General features: G+C 43.3%; 1 protein-coding gene and 1 non-coding gene across 2 annotated transcripts; one reads left to right on the top strand and one right to left on the bottom strand.

Moving 5' to 3' along the window:
- Positions 1-336: 336 nt before the first annotated feature.
- Positions 337-443, top strand: LOC126003147 (U6 spliceosomal RNA). The gene has a single exon (XR_007493684.1). It is a non-coding gene; the product is annotated as a U6 spliceosomal RNA (small nuclear RNA).
- Positions 444-3526: 3083 nt separating this feature from the next.
- On the bottom strand, positions 3527-13114 carry PTGER4 (prostaglandin E receptor 4). Its single transcript, XM_049767690.1, has 2 exons — positions 12191-13114; positions 3527-4171 (listed from the first exon to the last, which is right to left on the bottom strand). The coding sequence occupies exons 1-2, from the start codon at positions 13112-13114 to the stop codon at positions 3584-3586; spliced, it is 1512 nt and encodes a 503-aa protein (XP_049623647.1). The 3' UTR covers positions 3527-3583.
- Between the last annotated feature and the right edge of the window lie 3644 nt (positions 13115-16758).

Raw genomic sequence — 16758 nt, 5'->3', positions numbered from 1 at the left:
CTCTGCTTTCAGGGATTATTACTCCTGGTGGGCTCAAGGGTCTATATGGGGTGCTGTGGATCAAATCTGGGTTAGCTGCTTGCAAGACAAGTACCCTACCGTCTGCACTATCTCTCGGGTGTCATATTGTGATTTTAACTCATATTTCCCTAATGATGCTGAGCATCTTTTCATAGGTTTTTTTTGCTTGTATGTGTTTTTTATTCTTGTTTTTTGTTTCTCTGATGCTATTGTGAGGAATATTTTATAAATTTCATTTTCTAATTTGACATTTTCCATTACAAATTTGATACATTGTTTCTTCCAATTGTTTTATCATATAAAATACATTTGGTTGTGCTCGCTTCCGCAGCACATATACTAAAATTGGAACGATACAGAGAAGATTAGCATGGCCCCTGCGCAAGGATGACACGCAAATTCGTGAAGCATTCCGTTTAAAAAAAAATACATTTGGTTTATGTACTGACCTTGTATGCCTATCACCTTGATAATTCATTAGTTGCATTTGCTTTTTTTCATATTCTTTAGATGTTTTATATCTAATATCTTTGTAAATAAGAACATCCCTTAATTCCCTTATAGAATTTTATATCTTTTGTTTCCATCTCTTGTATTATTGTACTAGTTAGAAATTTCTAGGGAAATATAGCTCAGTGTCAGAACACTAAACTTTCATGTGTGCGACTCTGGGTTTGAAATTGGATACTATGCAAAGAAGATGATAATTAAAAGCTTTATGTTTTGTTGTTTATTTTTGGACCACACAGAGGTACCCAGGATAACAACTGGTTCTGTGCACAGGAATCATTTGTGGCAGGCTTGAAGACTATATGGGATGCTGAAAATCAAACTCATGTTATCTACATGCAAGGCAGACATCCTACCTGCTATGCTATTGCTCAGGCCCCATCTGTATGCATTTAACATACTTGTCTTACTGTAATTTTTTAGTTTTCCAGCATTAGACTATTATTGATGCTGACTTGTGAGTCTTTTATTAATTTTTATATTTTTAATTCTATTTGCAGGAAATTTATACCCTAAACTGTTTTCTACTTAACTTAAGTGGGGAATCACTGTGTCATCAGGTAGTTTAAAAACAGGTTCTTGGACCAGAGAGATTGCACAGTGGTAGGGCGTTTGCATGCAGTTGATTCAGGGTGGATGGTGGTTTAAATCCCCGAATCCCATATGGTCCCCCAAGCCTGCCAGAGGCAATTTCTGAGTCCAGAACCAGGAGTAACCTGAGTGCCGGGTGTGATCTCCCCCAAAAAGTTCTTTTTCTCATTTTTTTTTTAATAAACTTTGTTGATTGATTGGTTTCTGGGCCACACCCATCGGCACTCACTCCTGGCTCTGCACTCAGAAATCACGTCTGGCAGGCTGGGGGACCGTATGGGATGCTGGGAGTCCCTTCCAGGCCGGCCGCATGCAAGGCAAATGCCCCACTGCTGTGCCATCTCTCCAGACCCAAGTTCTGTTTTTCTGACTTTTTCTAAAAGTGTCTTTAAAAATTGTAAATTATGACCTTATCCCTAGGGATTATGGCTACTCTGTGCTTCCTCTGTGTCAACTGGGAACTTTTAGAAATTAAGCCACCCAGAAACTCTTCATAAACTCTCCAGATGACTGATGCATGCTCAAATTTCAGAAGCACTTACCTAAAGGAATTTACAAAAGGACCAAAGTTTTTGCTAACATTATGGAAAAATATTAGATGATATCTACTACTGTCTTCTTCCCTATCTATGCAGTGGTGATCAAAATTAAAATTTTTTTCAAAGATTAATAGTAATTTTACAGGAGTGGTTTGCCCAGAACTATTCAGAGTGGAGTGGGAGCCAAGTGGTCTCCAAGATCAAATCTAAGATCTCATATGTGCTCTATCGCTTGAGTCATACCCCTATGCCACTTATACCCAGAACTATGATGTCTATTTTTGTCTGGGGCCACCCACAGCAGTGCTCAGGGCTTCAGGAGTTCAGGGATCACTCTTAGTCTGTGTTTTATAAGACTATATATATATATAGTAACTGGGATCCAAACTTCATTATTGGTGGCATGTGAGGCCCTACCCACTGTACTATCTCTCCAGCTCAAAAACTTGACTTCAAGATACTATTCTCCTTTAGGTACAACCAAGGTTTCACAGGAATGACTCAAATTTGTCATTATTTCAAAATAAAAAATTAAGATTGCAAAAATACTGAAAGTGAGACAAATCATACACATTTTCCAAAACTGAGAATATGGAACTCAACTTGAGTGCATTTATTTACTATAATCTTCAAAAGATTTTCAGTTGGTACAACTACTTAAAACTGTATCACTAACAGGCTCAGAATTTAATCACAACCAAGCAATCACAAAAACACTTTAAGCCACAAAACATGCTTAACATTTGAGAGTAGTCCTTCAAGTAAGTCCAGCATTACTAGGTTCTTACAAAACTGGCAGAAGGTGGCTCTTACATGGGCAAGTGCTATACTTCTTCATCTGGTCAACACTTCCTACTTCTATGAAATTCTAATCTACCAGTCAACCTGTACCACACAAACACGTTCTAATGTTCTTTAGGGTCCCAGCTGCTTTCCTCCTCATTGTAAAGGGAATTCAACATCATTTCTTAGAAAAGTCAAACCACATATTCAGGAACAAAGTCAGAGACTGAGACTATTTTTATACTATATACTTCAATCATGGACCATTTAGTAGAGACTCTTTAATCCTGTTACATTTTTTTAAAGTTCCAGTTAGTGGAGGCAAAAGTAAAAAATATATACTAGTATGCTAGGTTATCCTGAAATCAGTTTTCTGAATGAATAAGTGTAGCATCACTGATTTTTCCCCACTATGTATTATAGCTTAGTATGTGTTATTTTGGACTGTCACCAATGTCTTAAGTAGTATTTCCCTTTATTCTTTAATAGTATTAAACCCTAACTTAAAAGGCTTTGATAATTATTTGATAGAATAGTTTGTGACTTTCCAACACCTCAACCTGAAGGTTTATAAAATAAATTCTGACATCTGAAACTTCAGCTGGTTAGCAGGAAGGAAGAGGGGGATACCACCATTTTATTTATACCTTGTATTAGCAACAAACCTTCTCACAGAGAAGAAACACTTTAAATACCTCAAATCATATTTACAACAATAAAAATTCACATTTCATGCTTGAGTGACCCTCAAATCAGCCGCTAGCTAACCCTCCTGGTTTATTGGAATAGAGCCCTTCCATTCTTGACTTGCTGTGTGCTGGATGTCGCAAAAATGGCTTAACTTCCCTTCACTCTCATCAGAGAGAAAAACCAATCTTCAGCCATTAAGAATTGTGACCTGTGTCCCCAAGGACAAGTCGGGAAGTCCTTGTCCCTGAAAGTGCGGTGTCCACCAACAGCCCTACATGAATCAACTGGGCTCCCTGAAAAGTGCTCCCAATCCCAGCGGCTCAAGATCATGAAGTCACAGGGTAAAACAGCCCCTGCAGAGCACAACTGAACACCCCAAGACAAATCTATGCACTGGGCTTTGGAAGCCATCTAAGAAGACCACGCGGCCTTTCTTCTTTCCTTGGCCACTAGATACATTTTTCCGAGACGTTCAGAGGTTCGCTAGGAAAGGTGACTTGCAGGGAGCTCCCCTTGGGGGCAGGCCCGGCCCCGCTCCCCTCTCCGGCCTCGCCCACCAGTAACACCTCCGAGTCCTGCCCCTGGGATGAGTCTGAGGTTTCTGAGATCCGCAAAGTCCTCAGCGAGGTGCTCTCCGCGTGGCTCAGGCCCTCGCCGGCCATCCCTGGAAGCAGGTTCCTGCCGCCAAGGCCATTGTCGCTGAGGTCGGGCAGGTAGAGGAGGGTCTGCGAGGTGCTGCTCACCTCGCGCAGCTCCCGGGAGAGGACGGAGCGAGAGTGGCTGGACATGGCCGACGATGTCCTCCTGCTCTCCGAGCAGTGCTGGCCCGGGCGTTCCCGGTGAGACCCACCGATGCGGCAGAAGAGACATTTAATCTTCTCTATGGCTTTACTGAGCACAGTCTTCCGCAGCAGGATGTAAATCCAGGGGTCCAGGATGGGATTCACGGAAGCAATGCGGATAGCTTGCAAATCGGGGTTTTTGCTGATGTCTTTCTCCGAAGGTGGCCGGTAGAGCTGGTTGATGAACACGCGCACCTGCATAAATGAAAGGTTACTTTCAGAATGGATCGTTCATGCATTGGGAAAATATTTAGCCTGGCCACAATGGGTCTCTTTTCTGGCTAGAGGAGTGAAAAAAAGAGCTATGTGTGTGTGTGTGTGTGTGTGTGTGTGTGTGTGTGTGTGTGTGTGTGTGTGTGTGTGTGTGTATGTATATATGTGTATATATGTATGTGTGTATATATGTATATATGTGTATATATGTATATATGCATGTATTATGTGTATACATATATGTAGGGCCCAGAGAGATAGCACAGCGGTAGGGCATTTGCCTTGCATGCAGCCGACCTGGGAAGGACTGGTTCGATTCCCTGCTTCCCATATGGTCCCCCAGCTTGCCAGGGGCGATTTCTGAACACAGAGCCAGGATAATCCCTAAGCGCCGCTGGGTGTGGCCGCCAAATCAATCAATAAAGTAAAAAGGAAAAAGAAAAGAAAAACCCTCAGAGAGTTCTCTACCCTTATGGTTCCCACTAGTATACCTTTAAAAATACTTTTTGTTATTTGTTTATGAATATCTTTCCATAATCAAAGATGGGACATGAAATACAGTATGTATACTGATCATATTTGCATAAAGTTCCCTTGAGAAGAATTTTACAAAGTTTTTCCTATAAATCCTTTTAAGTCTCTAAATAATTTTTTTTTGTTTGGGCCACACCCATTTGATGCTCAGGGGTTACTCCTGGCTAGGCGCTCAGAAATTGCCCCTGGCTTGGGGGGACCATATGGGACGCCGGGGGATCGAACCACGGTCCTTCCTTGGCTAGCGCTTGCAAGGCAGATACCTTACCTCTAGCGCCACCTCACCAGCCCCGTCTCTGAATAATTTTAATGAAGTATCTTTTACAATAGATATTAATTTCCCTTATTTTAGTTGCCACTGGATACCTTTACATTACTTATTTTGTATGTTACCATACAGTCTAGAAGTAGTAATTAACAAAACCGTCATAGAAAAGCCCAGATAAATTTCCCTATTTTATAAGTTTATAAAGAACGTAACTAAGAAACTTTTAAGCCAATATCTGAATTTCACATCATCAAGAATGATCAGACAGTAGTTTGAGTTTTGTTTTTTTTTTTTAATGAGTTTGTTCTTTGGTTCAAACATCCAGCTAGCCATTCTTCTTTCAAAATCTTTTTTTTTTTTTTTTTTTGGTTTTTGGGCCACACCCAGTAACGCTCAGGGGTTACTCCTGGCTATGTGCTCAGAAGTTGCTCCTGGCTTGGGGGACCATATGGGACACCGGGGGATCGAACCGCAGTCCGTCCAAGGTTAGCGCAGGCAAGGCAGGCACCTTACCTTTAGCGCCACCGCCCAGCCCCTCAAAATCTTTCTTAACCTTTCTTGGGCCATTTTATTTTATGATGAAACTAACTCCTTTATCCTTGAAAGAGTTAAATAACTGACCTAGAGTTAGCAGTAGCATAATTATGCCCAAATACTTAAAAAAAAAAAACTTGTATAAGAATACTATTTGGACCAAATGTGACTGAGTTTTGATCTTTATTGTTGTCATACACCTGTAAAATCACTTTACTTTTTTCTTTTATCTTTTTTTTTTTTTTGAGTTAATTAGCACAAGTTCTCTTTATTATGTCAACCCTGGCTCCTAGGTGATTTGTGTTAAATTCTGACTAATAAAAGTGGTAGGGAAAGTAGCAGAAGGAGAAGCTTAACTGTCTTAGTAAGATCCAAGAAGCTGCTTGCAAACCCCTAGCTGAAATAAACCTTTTCCAATGACTGATTTCTTGTGCAAAACTGCAAGCTGAGATGCCATAACTCATAAAAACTAACAAAATAAAGCACCTTAGTTCTTCCCAACTGTCTTTATTGAGGTTCTCAGCTGTTTGGTCACAGAGAAATTCCTTCAAGTTTACTGCTCTGTGTGTCTGCTCTGTCTACCACAGAGATTTGGGGGCTCTGAGGGAAATCTGCAAGGCCTCTATTCTGGCCTCCACCTCCCAACTCAAGTCTTCAGATTACTAACATCCAGTTGCTCTTTGTATCCAATCTGTAATAATTCTGTTAAAGAATTGCTCCTTCACAAAGTAGTTACTGGCAACAATTTACTCACATTAAATACTATGTTCTGCAAGGGAAAGGCAATGATGAATTTGAATCTACTTGTATCAGATCCTTAGTGGCTCTGAAAACAAAAACAAAAACAAAAACCTGCGCAGGGTTTGTGTGTACTTGGAGCTTGTGCCTCTAGGGGGCAGTGTTGCTCCACGAGACAGGAGTTCAGTTCATTGCTGCATTCTGCATAGTCACCTCTAAGTTCCTTTTTCAGCCAGAGTCTGAACCGGGCATTTAACATATATATATATATATATATATATATATATATATATATATATATATATATATATATATATATATATATATGCCACTAAAATGTTTTGCCTCTTCTTGGCTTTCCAGCTACTACCTCAAAGGAAACATGGTTATTACTGAAAGGAGAAAACGTTCCTAACCACTAAAATGGATTGAAAAAGAGGAGTGAAACTTGAAACTAAATGGACGTACTATGAGTTAGCACGTTAGACAGCCAGAATATCATCTAAAAATTAATAATGAGTAAGGAAAGAATTTTCTCTGAGTCTTACTTTACCCAGAGCCACAATGCTTATAGGCAGCCATAGAAGGGGATGATAGAACATTGTTTATAGCATTCCCTGAGGAAAAAGGCTTATTATATTCATTCACATATTACATACATATGGAACGTATTTATTTTTTGATATCCTATGTATGGAATACACTGTAGAGTAGATCAACATTTGTGTACCATTGATTAGAGGTAGAGTTCATGCAAAGTGTCAACAGCGTATCTTTTCTGATTATAAAGAATGTTGGCTGGGAATGTCTAATTGATAAAGATGTTGGGGACTGAGGACATGGCTCAAAGGGCTGGAGTTATATTTTATATATGGCAGCCTCAGATAACATCCCTGGAACCTCATGGTCCCCTGAGCACTGCTCAAGAGTAGCTCCCAAGCACCTCCAGGAGTGGCCCATAAAAACAAACAAACAAACAAACAAAAAAAACAGGGGCTGGAGAGATAGCATGGAGGTAAGGCGTTTGCCTTTCATGCAGGAGGTCATCAGTTCGAATCCCGGCGCCCCATATGGTCCCCTGTGCCTTCCAGGAGCAATTTCTGAGTCTGGAGCCAGGAATAACCCCTGAGCACTGCCGGGTGTGACCCAAAAACCAAACCAAACCAAAACAAAATAAAAATAAAAACAAAACAGTTGAAGTTTTGGTAAGAAAAAAACAGTTGAAGTTTTGATTAAACTGAATCTCAAGTAGCAATGTTATCCAATAAATGGCCAGATTCAGTGACCAGATTTGACTGCACTGAGCCCACAAGGGGAATGACAGCATATGTCTTGTGCCTGTTCATGAAGAGTTCAAAACAGACAAAGCTGATACTAGACACTCTTACTGCTTCATTTTAATTCCAAACAATATGAATTTTAAGGGCCAAAAAACCTTGATGAATTTTTGAGAAAGAGTTCTTGAGAAGGCATTGGTAAAAGGAAGCTGATTCTTTTTTTCTCTAGCTCTCTGTCACTTTTTTCAGATAAGATATTTCATTTCCATAGCGCTTTTACTTCAATGATTTCTGAAGCATTCTATTAAACTATAGCTTTCAGCTCTGGTGAAATAAAAAGTCTCTTGAGTTGATGTTCAATAATATTATTATTATATATGGGACATTATTATGTATGGGAACATTATGTATGGGGCAGAACAGTGCTGAGATGTTCCAGTAGCCAAGATAGCCAAAAGGAGATAATTAAGTCCCTGTTTTCTACATGTAGAAATCTTCAAAAGAGCCATCACATCTAACACAAAACAAACTACTATGCACGTGAATTAACACTCTTTTTAAGATCCCAAATGCTGTATCTTGAATGGCATGTTGTATTTGTGTTTATGCTTTGATATATAGTGCTTTATATGTAAATTGATTTGCACTGAGCATAAACTATGAAAGAAAAGAAATAACTAAGAGAGAAAAAAATTACATAATTGGGGTAGGGGGTGGTTAGTAAAGCTTTTAGAAAAGAATATTTGACAAGAACTAGTTCACACTCAAACTTGAAGAATGACAATAAATTATTCATCAACAGTAGAGGAAGCAAAAATGGAGATACAGAGAAATAGAAAATCCTGGATGGCCCTACTTTCTTCTAGAGATTTTTTTGAAGGTTCAGATAAGATGCTGGATGTGGAACCTACATTTACAAGTTACTCTGCAGTCTTCATGAAACTGAGATTTCATGTTATGACTAGAAAAATTGCTTTTTAACAATAGCTCTTTATAATATAGTCAAATCCATTTATAAAACTAATCAAATTCTTTAGGATCTGCTGTAACTTATGGCTTTGTTCTTACACCTGCAGAAGTGATTTTTGTTCATTTAAAATCCCAACACCTGTCTCAAGGCCCCATGTCCATTTGCCTCTGATAAACAAATTTTATCTAATCACAAGTTTAGTTTTTTTCTTTCCTAAATAATCTCTGCTCAGCTAATGCTGCTGACATCTTTTATTCTTTTCCTTCTCTAGAGCTAGGGGTCTCCATATATATGTCATTCACCTACCCCTGAGCCTTTCCCTAGGTCCCGACCAAGGCTTTCAGAAGATAACCAAGCAACCAAATAGATATTTACTGGTAGTCATTTTCCTAAATACCTAGGAAATAGATACCTCCCTCCTCTAACACAGAAGATTGATAAAACTGGACATTTCTGCTTGATTGCAGATGAAGACTTGCTTCCTCAAGTTAGAAAGAGAATAAATGGAACAAGTTAGCAATAACTATGCCTCAGTGCCCATGCATGGGAAAATGCTTTCTCTTTTTTTTTTTTTTTTGGTTTTTGGGCCACACCCGTTTGACGCTCAGGGGTTACTCCTGGCTATGTGCTCAGAAATCGCCCCTGGCTTGGGGGGACCATATGGGACGCCGGGGGATCGAACCGCGGTCCTTCCTTGGCTAGCGCTTGCAAGGCAGACACCTTACCTCCAGCGCCACCTACCCGGCCCCTGGAAAATGCTTTCTCAATGCATGGGGAAAATCCTTTCTCCATCCTTCAGAACTGTTTGGTTCTGAAGCAAAATTTAATTTTAGTTGATATTATCACCTTAGTCATTGCAAAAATTAGGCAGCAGAAATTTACTGAGGTTTAGTATGTAACAGGCTTTTGGGCATTAGGAGTTTGTCTTACTTGTCAGCTCTAAAGAATTAATTCCTTTGCTGCATTTAAAGCATAGATGCTTTTGATTTCTTTAGCTGCTCCCATACTTAAAAAACTAGAGAGACTGTTTGCAAATAGAACAGATAGTGACAAAAACAACCTTCTTAGTTAATCAAGTTATATGATATTTTTTACAGGCTGAACTTACAAGTTCACAGATTGTGACTCACTTCACAGACTTTTGTGGCTTCAGCACCCTCTTTATATACACACAATACACACAACTAGTTTCCCAACCTTTCTCAAATTTCAGTAACAAGATTGTTCTACTTATATACATTCTGGATAGCAAAGTAAAATGGTCTCTTCCAACCAAATTTAGTATCAATAGGCCTCTGAGGGTCATTGCCTGAGGTTTCTTCCTTGGTTTCCAAAGGCAAAAACAAGAACAAAAGTTGGTATCTTTTCTGTGACTATTTTCCCTCATATAATCTGTAAAGCTTTTTAAATTCTAAGTACATAATATTTGCTTGAAAACAGTGATATATATATTTAAATGATCATTCAGAAACATTCAATGACATTGCTTGATTTATTCATTTTCCAAGTATTTTAAATGGTGTTGCTGGGTAGAAGATTTTTTTCAACTTTCTTCAACTAGGACTGGAAACCAATTTGACTTGATTAAAGTCACAGTCAAGATTTTATTAGTTTCCTTAGAACTAAAGATAGGACCAATGCTTTAAATTCCTGTAATTTTAAAGTTGAATCACATAATGTAAATGAAAGAAATGAGAAAACTGCAAAAATAAGCCAAGGAAGACATACACTTATAAATATTTACAAATGTATACACTAATAATATATTTGATTTAATTTGTGCATACAGTTATAATTATATTTCCTTTGCAATTGCTAGACTATGTTGGTCTCATTGCTTATGAGTTATTTATAATTAAATGAATTCTGACACTAGATTTAAGAAACCCAAACTAAAGGCCCCAAAGTGAAACCTCTACTATTTATGACTCCTTATTACTGACAAAAGAATGTAAGTGCTTGACTTTGGAATATGTTCTTAACAGAGCCAGTTTCAATTCTCAGTGTGAGATTACTTCATATCTATTGCATGTGTTACTGCCTTGATAAGGATGGGCAGTATTTTGTTAGTTAAAATACAGTTAGGCTGTCTGCAAACCACAAAAACAGTTCCTATAATTGCTTGCCTCTAGCTTCTCAAATAACTTCAAAGCTTTTATGATAAATGGCACTGTACTATGTGCCAGATCTACTTCAGCCTCATGACGAATTTGGCTTCTTCTGCCTCTTTAGCTGCTGAGAGAAATCAGTTCATTTCTGCCTGGGAAGTCATCAAAACTTCACACTTAACCCCAACCAAAACACATTTCACAAGGATGGCAGATTGCTACGTTTCTAGGTCTAATTTCTCAGTTCCTCAAAGTTCTGCAAAGAACTTTCTCATTTATGCTTCATAAAACATAAGGCAGATGCCAGAGAAAGGGGTCCCAGAAGGTATTTTCCAGAATCTCACTGTCTTCTGAGTGAGTCTTCTGAGTAACAACCATGACAACATTGATATTTGTGACTCAAGTGCTCCTTAACTCTATTCTGCATCTTGAAAGAGTTTAAAGGTTCTAGGACCAATCATAACAACTTCTGCTTATATAAACTAGCAAGACGCTACTGTATGCTGGCTTTTAGCCTCCTTTAAGGCCTTTCCATTTACAGTCACTTTAATTGAAGAGGTCCTATTAAAGATATATTATAGATCTCTAGGCGGTATTAATCAGAAAAAGAAACACTCCACCACTTGCTCCCAATCTAAAACAAGAAAGGGAAGGCAGCTCTTTTTTGAGTTAGCTTAGGATTTCCAGGAATGCTGTGTTTGGGGGGCAATGATAAAACTCAGAACTAGCTGCTTTCATGAGCTTTGCAGATGGTAAAGCAAAATGTTCACCTGCTTCTCAGTTTCTTGTGTGGTTGTAAGGATAGGCACAGAGAAATAGGTAGTTTGAACATGCCTGCTTCTTAGATTTAAAAGTGAATCCAAGTGCAATTCTTAAAAAAGGTATCCTGAAAACGAGTGTACAAAAACTCAAACACACCTTAGGACAAAGGCCAGCGTTTGAAGTGTTGGAGCAGAGACACATCAAATGACAGCACATGAGCACCTGAGGGTTTGACTCTAATGGGCCTTAGAGCTCCCCACAAGCTACAGGCTGCTGCTGGTTTGGCCAGAAATAGGAGAAACTCTTGAGCTGTTTTTCATCGAGGGTGGCAATATCTTGTTAGAACTAGCCTGCCCTTAGTATAACCTCCAGTTCCCCCCTCTCTGAAAACTTGCTTTCCAAGCCCCCTGTGGTAGGATTTGTGACCCAAAATATGTACGGAAATGTTTGTTTGTTTGTTTGTTTGCAGGGCACTGTGTAGTTGAGCAGAGAAATGCAGGTGGTCAGTGCCTTCCTAAGCATGTCAATACCTAGTGTTAAGTGGGGGTTGGAGAGAAGTCCCATGAAGTCTTATACATACACAATATACTTATGTGTGTGTGTGTATATATATATAATACTTAGACCTTGAACTGTCTAGCTCTCAAGTTTCACGACTCCTAAATCAAACCCACGAGAATCCTAGAAGCCCTTGGGGGTGATGGGTGGAGGGGTCCCAGGCTCGGCCCAGCTGGAGAGGCGAATTCACCGCCCAGGAAGGAAAAGAGGAACCCAGGGCCCGCGAGAAGCAGGAGGACGGCCAGCACTCACCACGAGCGGGATGGAGCAGATGAGCACCACCAGGGAGGTGGCGATCAGCAGGATGACCATCTGGATCTCGGCGCCCGCGATGCGTCGGAAGCTCCGGCGGCGGCGAAAGTCCCCGAGGCGCGACAGGGCCGGGGAAGAGGAGGGGACGGCGGGGGCGGCGATCGGGGGTCCCCGGCACGAGGCCAGGCAGGAGGAGGAGGAGGCGGAGGAGGCGGCGGCGGCCACGGCGGCGGCCGCGTGGTGCTGCTCGGTGCCCAGCGAGGTGCGGCGCATGAACTGGCGGTGCATGCGGAGCAGCGCGCAGCACACCAGCACGTTGCAGAGCACCGTGGCGAGGATGAGGAAGGAGCTGAAGCCGGCGTACATGTAGGAGAAGGCGGCGTGCGCCGTCACGTTGGACGTCCAGTCGATGAAGCACCAGGTGTCGGGGTACTGCAGCCGCGAGTGGCCCAGGCCCACGTTGGGCAGCGCGCAGAAGAGCACGTTGGACGCGTACACGGCCACGAGGGTGAGGCCGGCCAGCCGCTTGTCCACGTAGTGGCTGTAGAAGTAGGCGTGGTTGATGGCCAGGTAGCGCTCGATGCTCATGGCGCAGATGATGCTGAGCCCCGACAGCCCGAAGAAGAGCAGGATGAAGGTGCTGTACTCGCACAGCGCCTGGTCCCCGGGCCACTGGCCCTTGACGTACGTGGCGATGGTCACCGGGCTCACGAGCAGCGTGCCCAGCAGGTCGGTGACGGCCAGCCCGCACACCAGCGTGTAGAAGGTCGTCTCCTTCTGCTCCTTGCGCGACTTGCACAGCACCACGATGGCCACCAGGTTGCCCACCACCCCGAAGATGAACATCACGGCCGGGATGGTCACGGGGCTGTTCACCCGGCTCGGGAACGGCGCGCCCGATGCATTCACTCCCGGGGCGGACATGGTTGGGGTTGGGGGGATTCGGCTGGATCTCGAAACGCCCGGAATCGAGTAGGATCGAGTTAGCTCTGCGGGGTGGGAAGGAGAGAGAGACGGGGTGGCGGTGAGTGAGCGAAGAGAGTGTCACCCGCAAGTGGTCAGCTCCTGCGCCCCAGAAACAAAACGCCGACGGAGCCCAGGTGGAGATCGATGAGGGCGCAGCGACTCTATCTACCAAAGGTTTCCAACCTGGACTCCCGAAATCTGCCGGCAGCACCTTTCTTTCCACTGTGGTTAATCGAATCCTAATGCCATCTTCTCCTCTAGCCCCCACCAAGCCCCGTCGGAGCAAGCCCCGTCGCCAGAGACTCGCTCTGATCTTGGGCAGATTCTACAGCAAGGGCATTCCCATTGCAAACCTGCTACTTAGGGAAGACGGCTTGGAGACCCGCGCTTCGTCTGTCTCCCACCCTTCTCTCCCAGGGCGCCCTTGCACCCCGCGAGCTCCCTTCCTTGTCCTCAATCCCCCCCACTCACCTGTTGGTGGGGACGACGACGGAGATCAGAGCGCAGAGACCCAAGCAGACCGCGGAGGTCCTGGACTGCGCCTCCACCCTTGCCTTCAGCCTCGCCCCACACTGGCACAGCCTTTCACTTTTCCAAGTCCTGTTTCGGTGACTCCAATTTTTCGAGGGGGCAAAATCAGTTTTGAAAAGCTAGCGGAATAGGTCAATGGAAGCAGATCTGGGATTCCTTTCTTCCCGTTCTTCCCAAGACGAGCCCGCAGTGGGTGGGTTCCAGGACCCAGTGGCGAGCAGGTGGCAATGAGTCTCGTCGGTCCAGGGTGGGGCCCGCCCTGGTCGGCAGCCGCAGGGGCAAGGGGCAGCTACCGGGGCTGGCGACAGTCGCCGAGGCCGCTTCTGGGGTCCTGGGGGCGGCTCGAAGTCCACTGGGTTCGAGGCTCCGGCCCGCGGCTGCTCATCTTCTTACCTGCGGCCGCCGGGTTGCGAGCTGCGCTTACGCGCCACCGGCTTCTGCACAAACTTTTCTCCAGCGTCAAGTTTCCCCGGAGGGGGCGGGGACTCGCCTGTGGCCCGAGCGCTCATTGGCCGGGCGGGAAGGGGGCGGAGCCAAGGCGCCTTGCCAGGGGTGGACGGTACTGCTGCTGCTTAGGCCTGGGCCCCCGCGCCGCGGGAGGCGACTCCCCAACTCTGTCTCGCTCATCAGGGGTGGGGGAGTGTGGAATCCGGCGCTGGCATCTTTGCTGAGCAGCACGTGCTAAAAAGATTGCACCGATGGGGTGGGGTATTATAGGGGGACCGTGGAAGCCTTGGTGCTTTCCCAGAAGATACTCTGATCGCCAGGGGTGTGCATGGTGCGGGACAGCTCCAAACAGCATCTCACCTTCCACTTCTTTTCTTTTGTCTTTTCTTTTCTTTTTTCGTTTTTCTTTTTTTTTTATTTTCTTCTCTTTTTCTTTTCTTTATCCTTTCTTTTTCTTCATTCTTTTTTTCTTCTGTTCTTTTCTTTTATTCTTTATTCTTTTTCTTTTTCTTTTGTTTTTTTTTTTTTTTTTTTGGGGGGGGGGCACACCCGGTGATGCTCAGGGGTTACTCCTAGCTATGCGCTCAGAAGTCGCTCCTGGCTTGGGGGCCCATAGGGACGCCGGGGGATCGAATCACGGTCCGTCCTAGGTTAGCGCGGGCAAGGCAGACGCCTTATGGTTTGCTTGCAGCGAACGGGCTTTTCTTACATTTAGACACCCGTTGCAATTTACGGGTGCTGGGTCGGAGAGCAACTGCTTTGCAATTCTAACTAAACGGTGTGTGTGTGGGTGTGTGTGTGCAACTAAGGCGCGCGCGCATATGTGTGTGTGTGTGTGTGTGTGTGTGTGTGTGTCTTGTGCAGCCTAGGCGGGGTACGTGCAACTAGGGGGGTGGATGGGTGGAGTCTTCCTCTCCCCAAGAAAAATGTTCTGTTGCTGCTAGCGTGAACTAGGCTCGATCAAGCAGCTCCGAGCAAATCAAAAGAGCCCGAGCTGCAGCTTCAGGCGCAGGTGCCTCGGTTCTAGGAGCCCCAGAAGGAAGGGGCCTAACCGCAGAGAACCCGCTTGGGGAGCTCCGCCCAGTCTAGAGGCGTCGGTTAGGTCGGCTCAGTGCCAGGGTGCTTCTAAGATACTTAGCACGAACTTTTGCAAGGCTGAAGGATCCCACTCGGTTTTTGGAATATAGAGAGACCCAAACAAGGGGATAGTGTGTCATAATGCTTGGCCTTCGAGATTACAAAACCAATTAATTACTAAGTAGTGTGGGGAGATGTGAGGAGATGAAGATGTCTTAGAGATGACTTGGGTAGTGGTGGTGAGTCTTGGGCATTTTGGTGGTGGAGTGCAGTAGCTAATGGTTTATATTAATACCGTAAATTGAACAGTGGTGCAACGACATTACATACGCCATAACAAGACTTCCTTTTTTGTTTTATAACAAGACATTTTTGAAAGACTGATTAAAAGCAAGGTTTGAAAGTAAAGTCAACTGTCAACATTTCTATCACTAGCTCTTGGAAAGTCTTTTTTTTCAGAATTAGTTTGATTCTTTGGTAGTAGGAACCTGTTTTTCCATGTAGTCATTATTCACTTCCTTCTCACTACAACTGACAAAACAGTTCTTTTCTTTCTTTGTTTTTTCCTTTGCTTTTTTTTGGGGGGGGTCACACCCAGCAGCGCTCAGAAATCGCCCCTGGCAGGCTCGGGAAACCATATGGGATGCGGGCCCACAGTCCTTCTGCATGCAAGGCAAACGCCTTACCTCATGCTACCTCTCCGGCTCCTGACAAAACGATTCTAAAAATTGATTATGTTCAATTTTCACTAAGAAGCAATAGAGTGTAGGTCTTCTTTCCCTGTGCTGGACATAAATTATAAATCATGGGATATGTTGGATTAACTGGGTCCTGTGCTAATTTATAGGACACAACAATCTTCTGCAAGTAGTAATTTTGTTTGTTTGTTTGTTTGTTTTTGGGCCATATCCGGTGACACTCAGGGGTTACTCCTGGTTATGCATTCAGAAATCACTCCTGGCTTGGGGGACCATATGGGACACTGGGGATCTAACTCAGGTCCATCCTGGGTCAGACACTTGCAAGGCAAAACCCCTACCACTGTACTATCGCTCCAGCCCCTGCATGTAGTAATTTTTTAACTGCACATTTTATTATATTTTTAGAATAGTATGTTTATTTAAGCACCATGATTATAAAGATGTTTGTAGTTGGGTTTCAGTCATAAAAAGAATACCCCCTTCACCAGTGCAACATTCCCACCACCAATCCCCCCAACTCCCTCCTCCCCCATCCCCTGCCTGTATTCAAGACAGGTATTCTATTTCTCTCACTCATTAAGATTGTCATGATAGATATTAGTGTAGATTCATGTAGCAATTCTTAACACTCTTGGATTGAAGTTCTTTTATGTGCTAGGATGGAATTCATTACTTAAATGTTAGTTTGTGAATGATGAGTACACCTCTAAGAATTGGTCAAATTTTCTGATTATTCTCAAGTGACTGATGTGTAATAAGAGAAGCAAAAGGGGGCCTCCCAGATTCAATTACAGGATATAACACACATCTGGTATCAAATATTTGCATAAGACCCCATTTTATTGT

The sequence above is a fragment of the Suncus etruscus genome, chromosome 2 (genome assembly GCF_024139225.1).
Source record: "Suncus etruscus isolate mSunEtr1 chromosome 2, mSunEtr1.pri.cur, whole genome shotgun sequence".
Lineage (NCBI taxonomy): Eukaryota > Metazoa > Chordata > Mammalia > Eulipotyphla > Soricidae > Suncus > Suncus etruscus.
This window is presented reverse-complemented; position numbering and strand designations above follow the sequence as displayed.

Excerpts from the sequence above, each read along its gene's own strand:
- PTGER4 (XM_049767690.1), bottom strand. The coding sequence starts at position 13,114 with ATGTCCGCCCCGGGAGTGAATGCATCGGGCGCGCCGTTCCCGAGCCGG. Across the intron at positions 4,172-12,190 it reads TCTGCTCCATCCCGCTCGTG|GTGCGCGTGTTCATCAACCA; the intron begins GTGAGTGCTGGC and ends TCATTTATGCAG.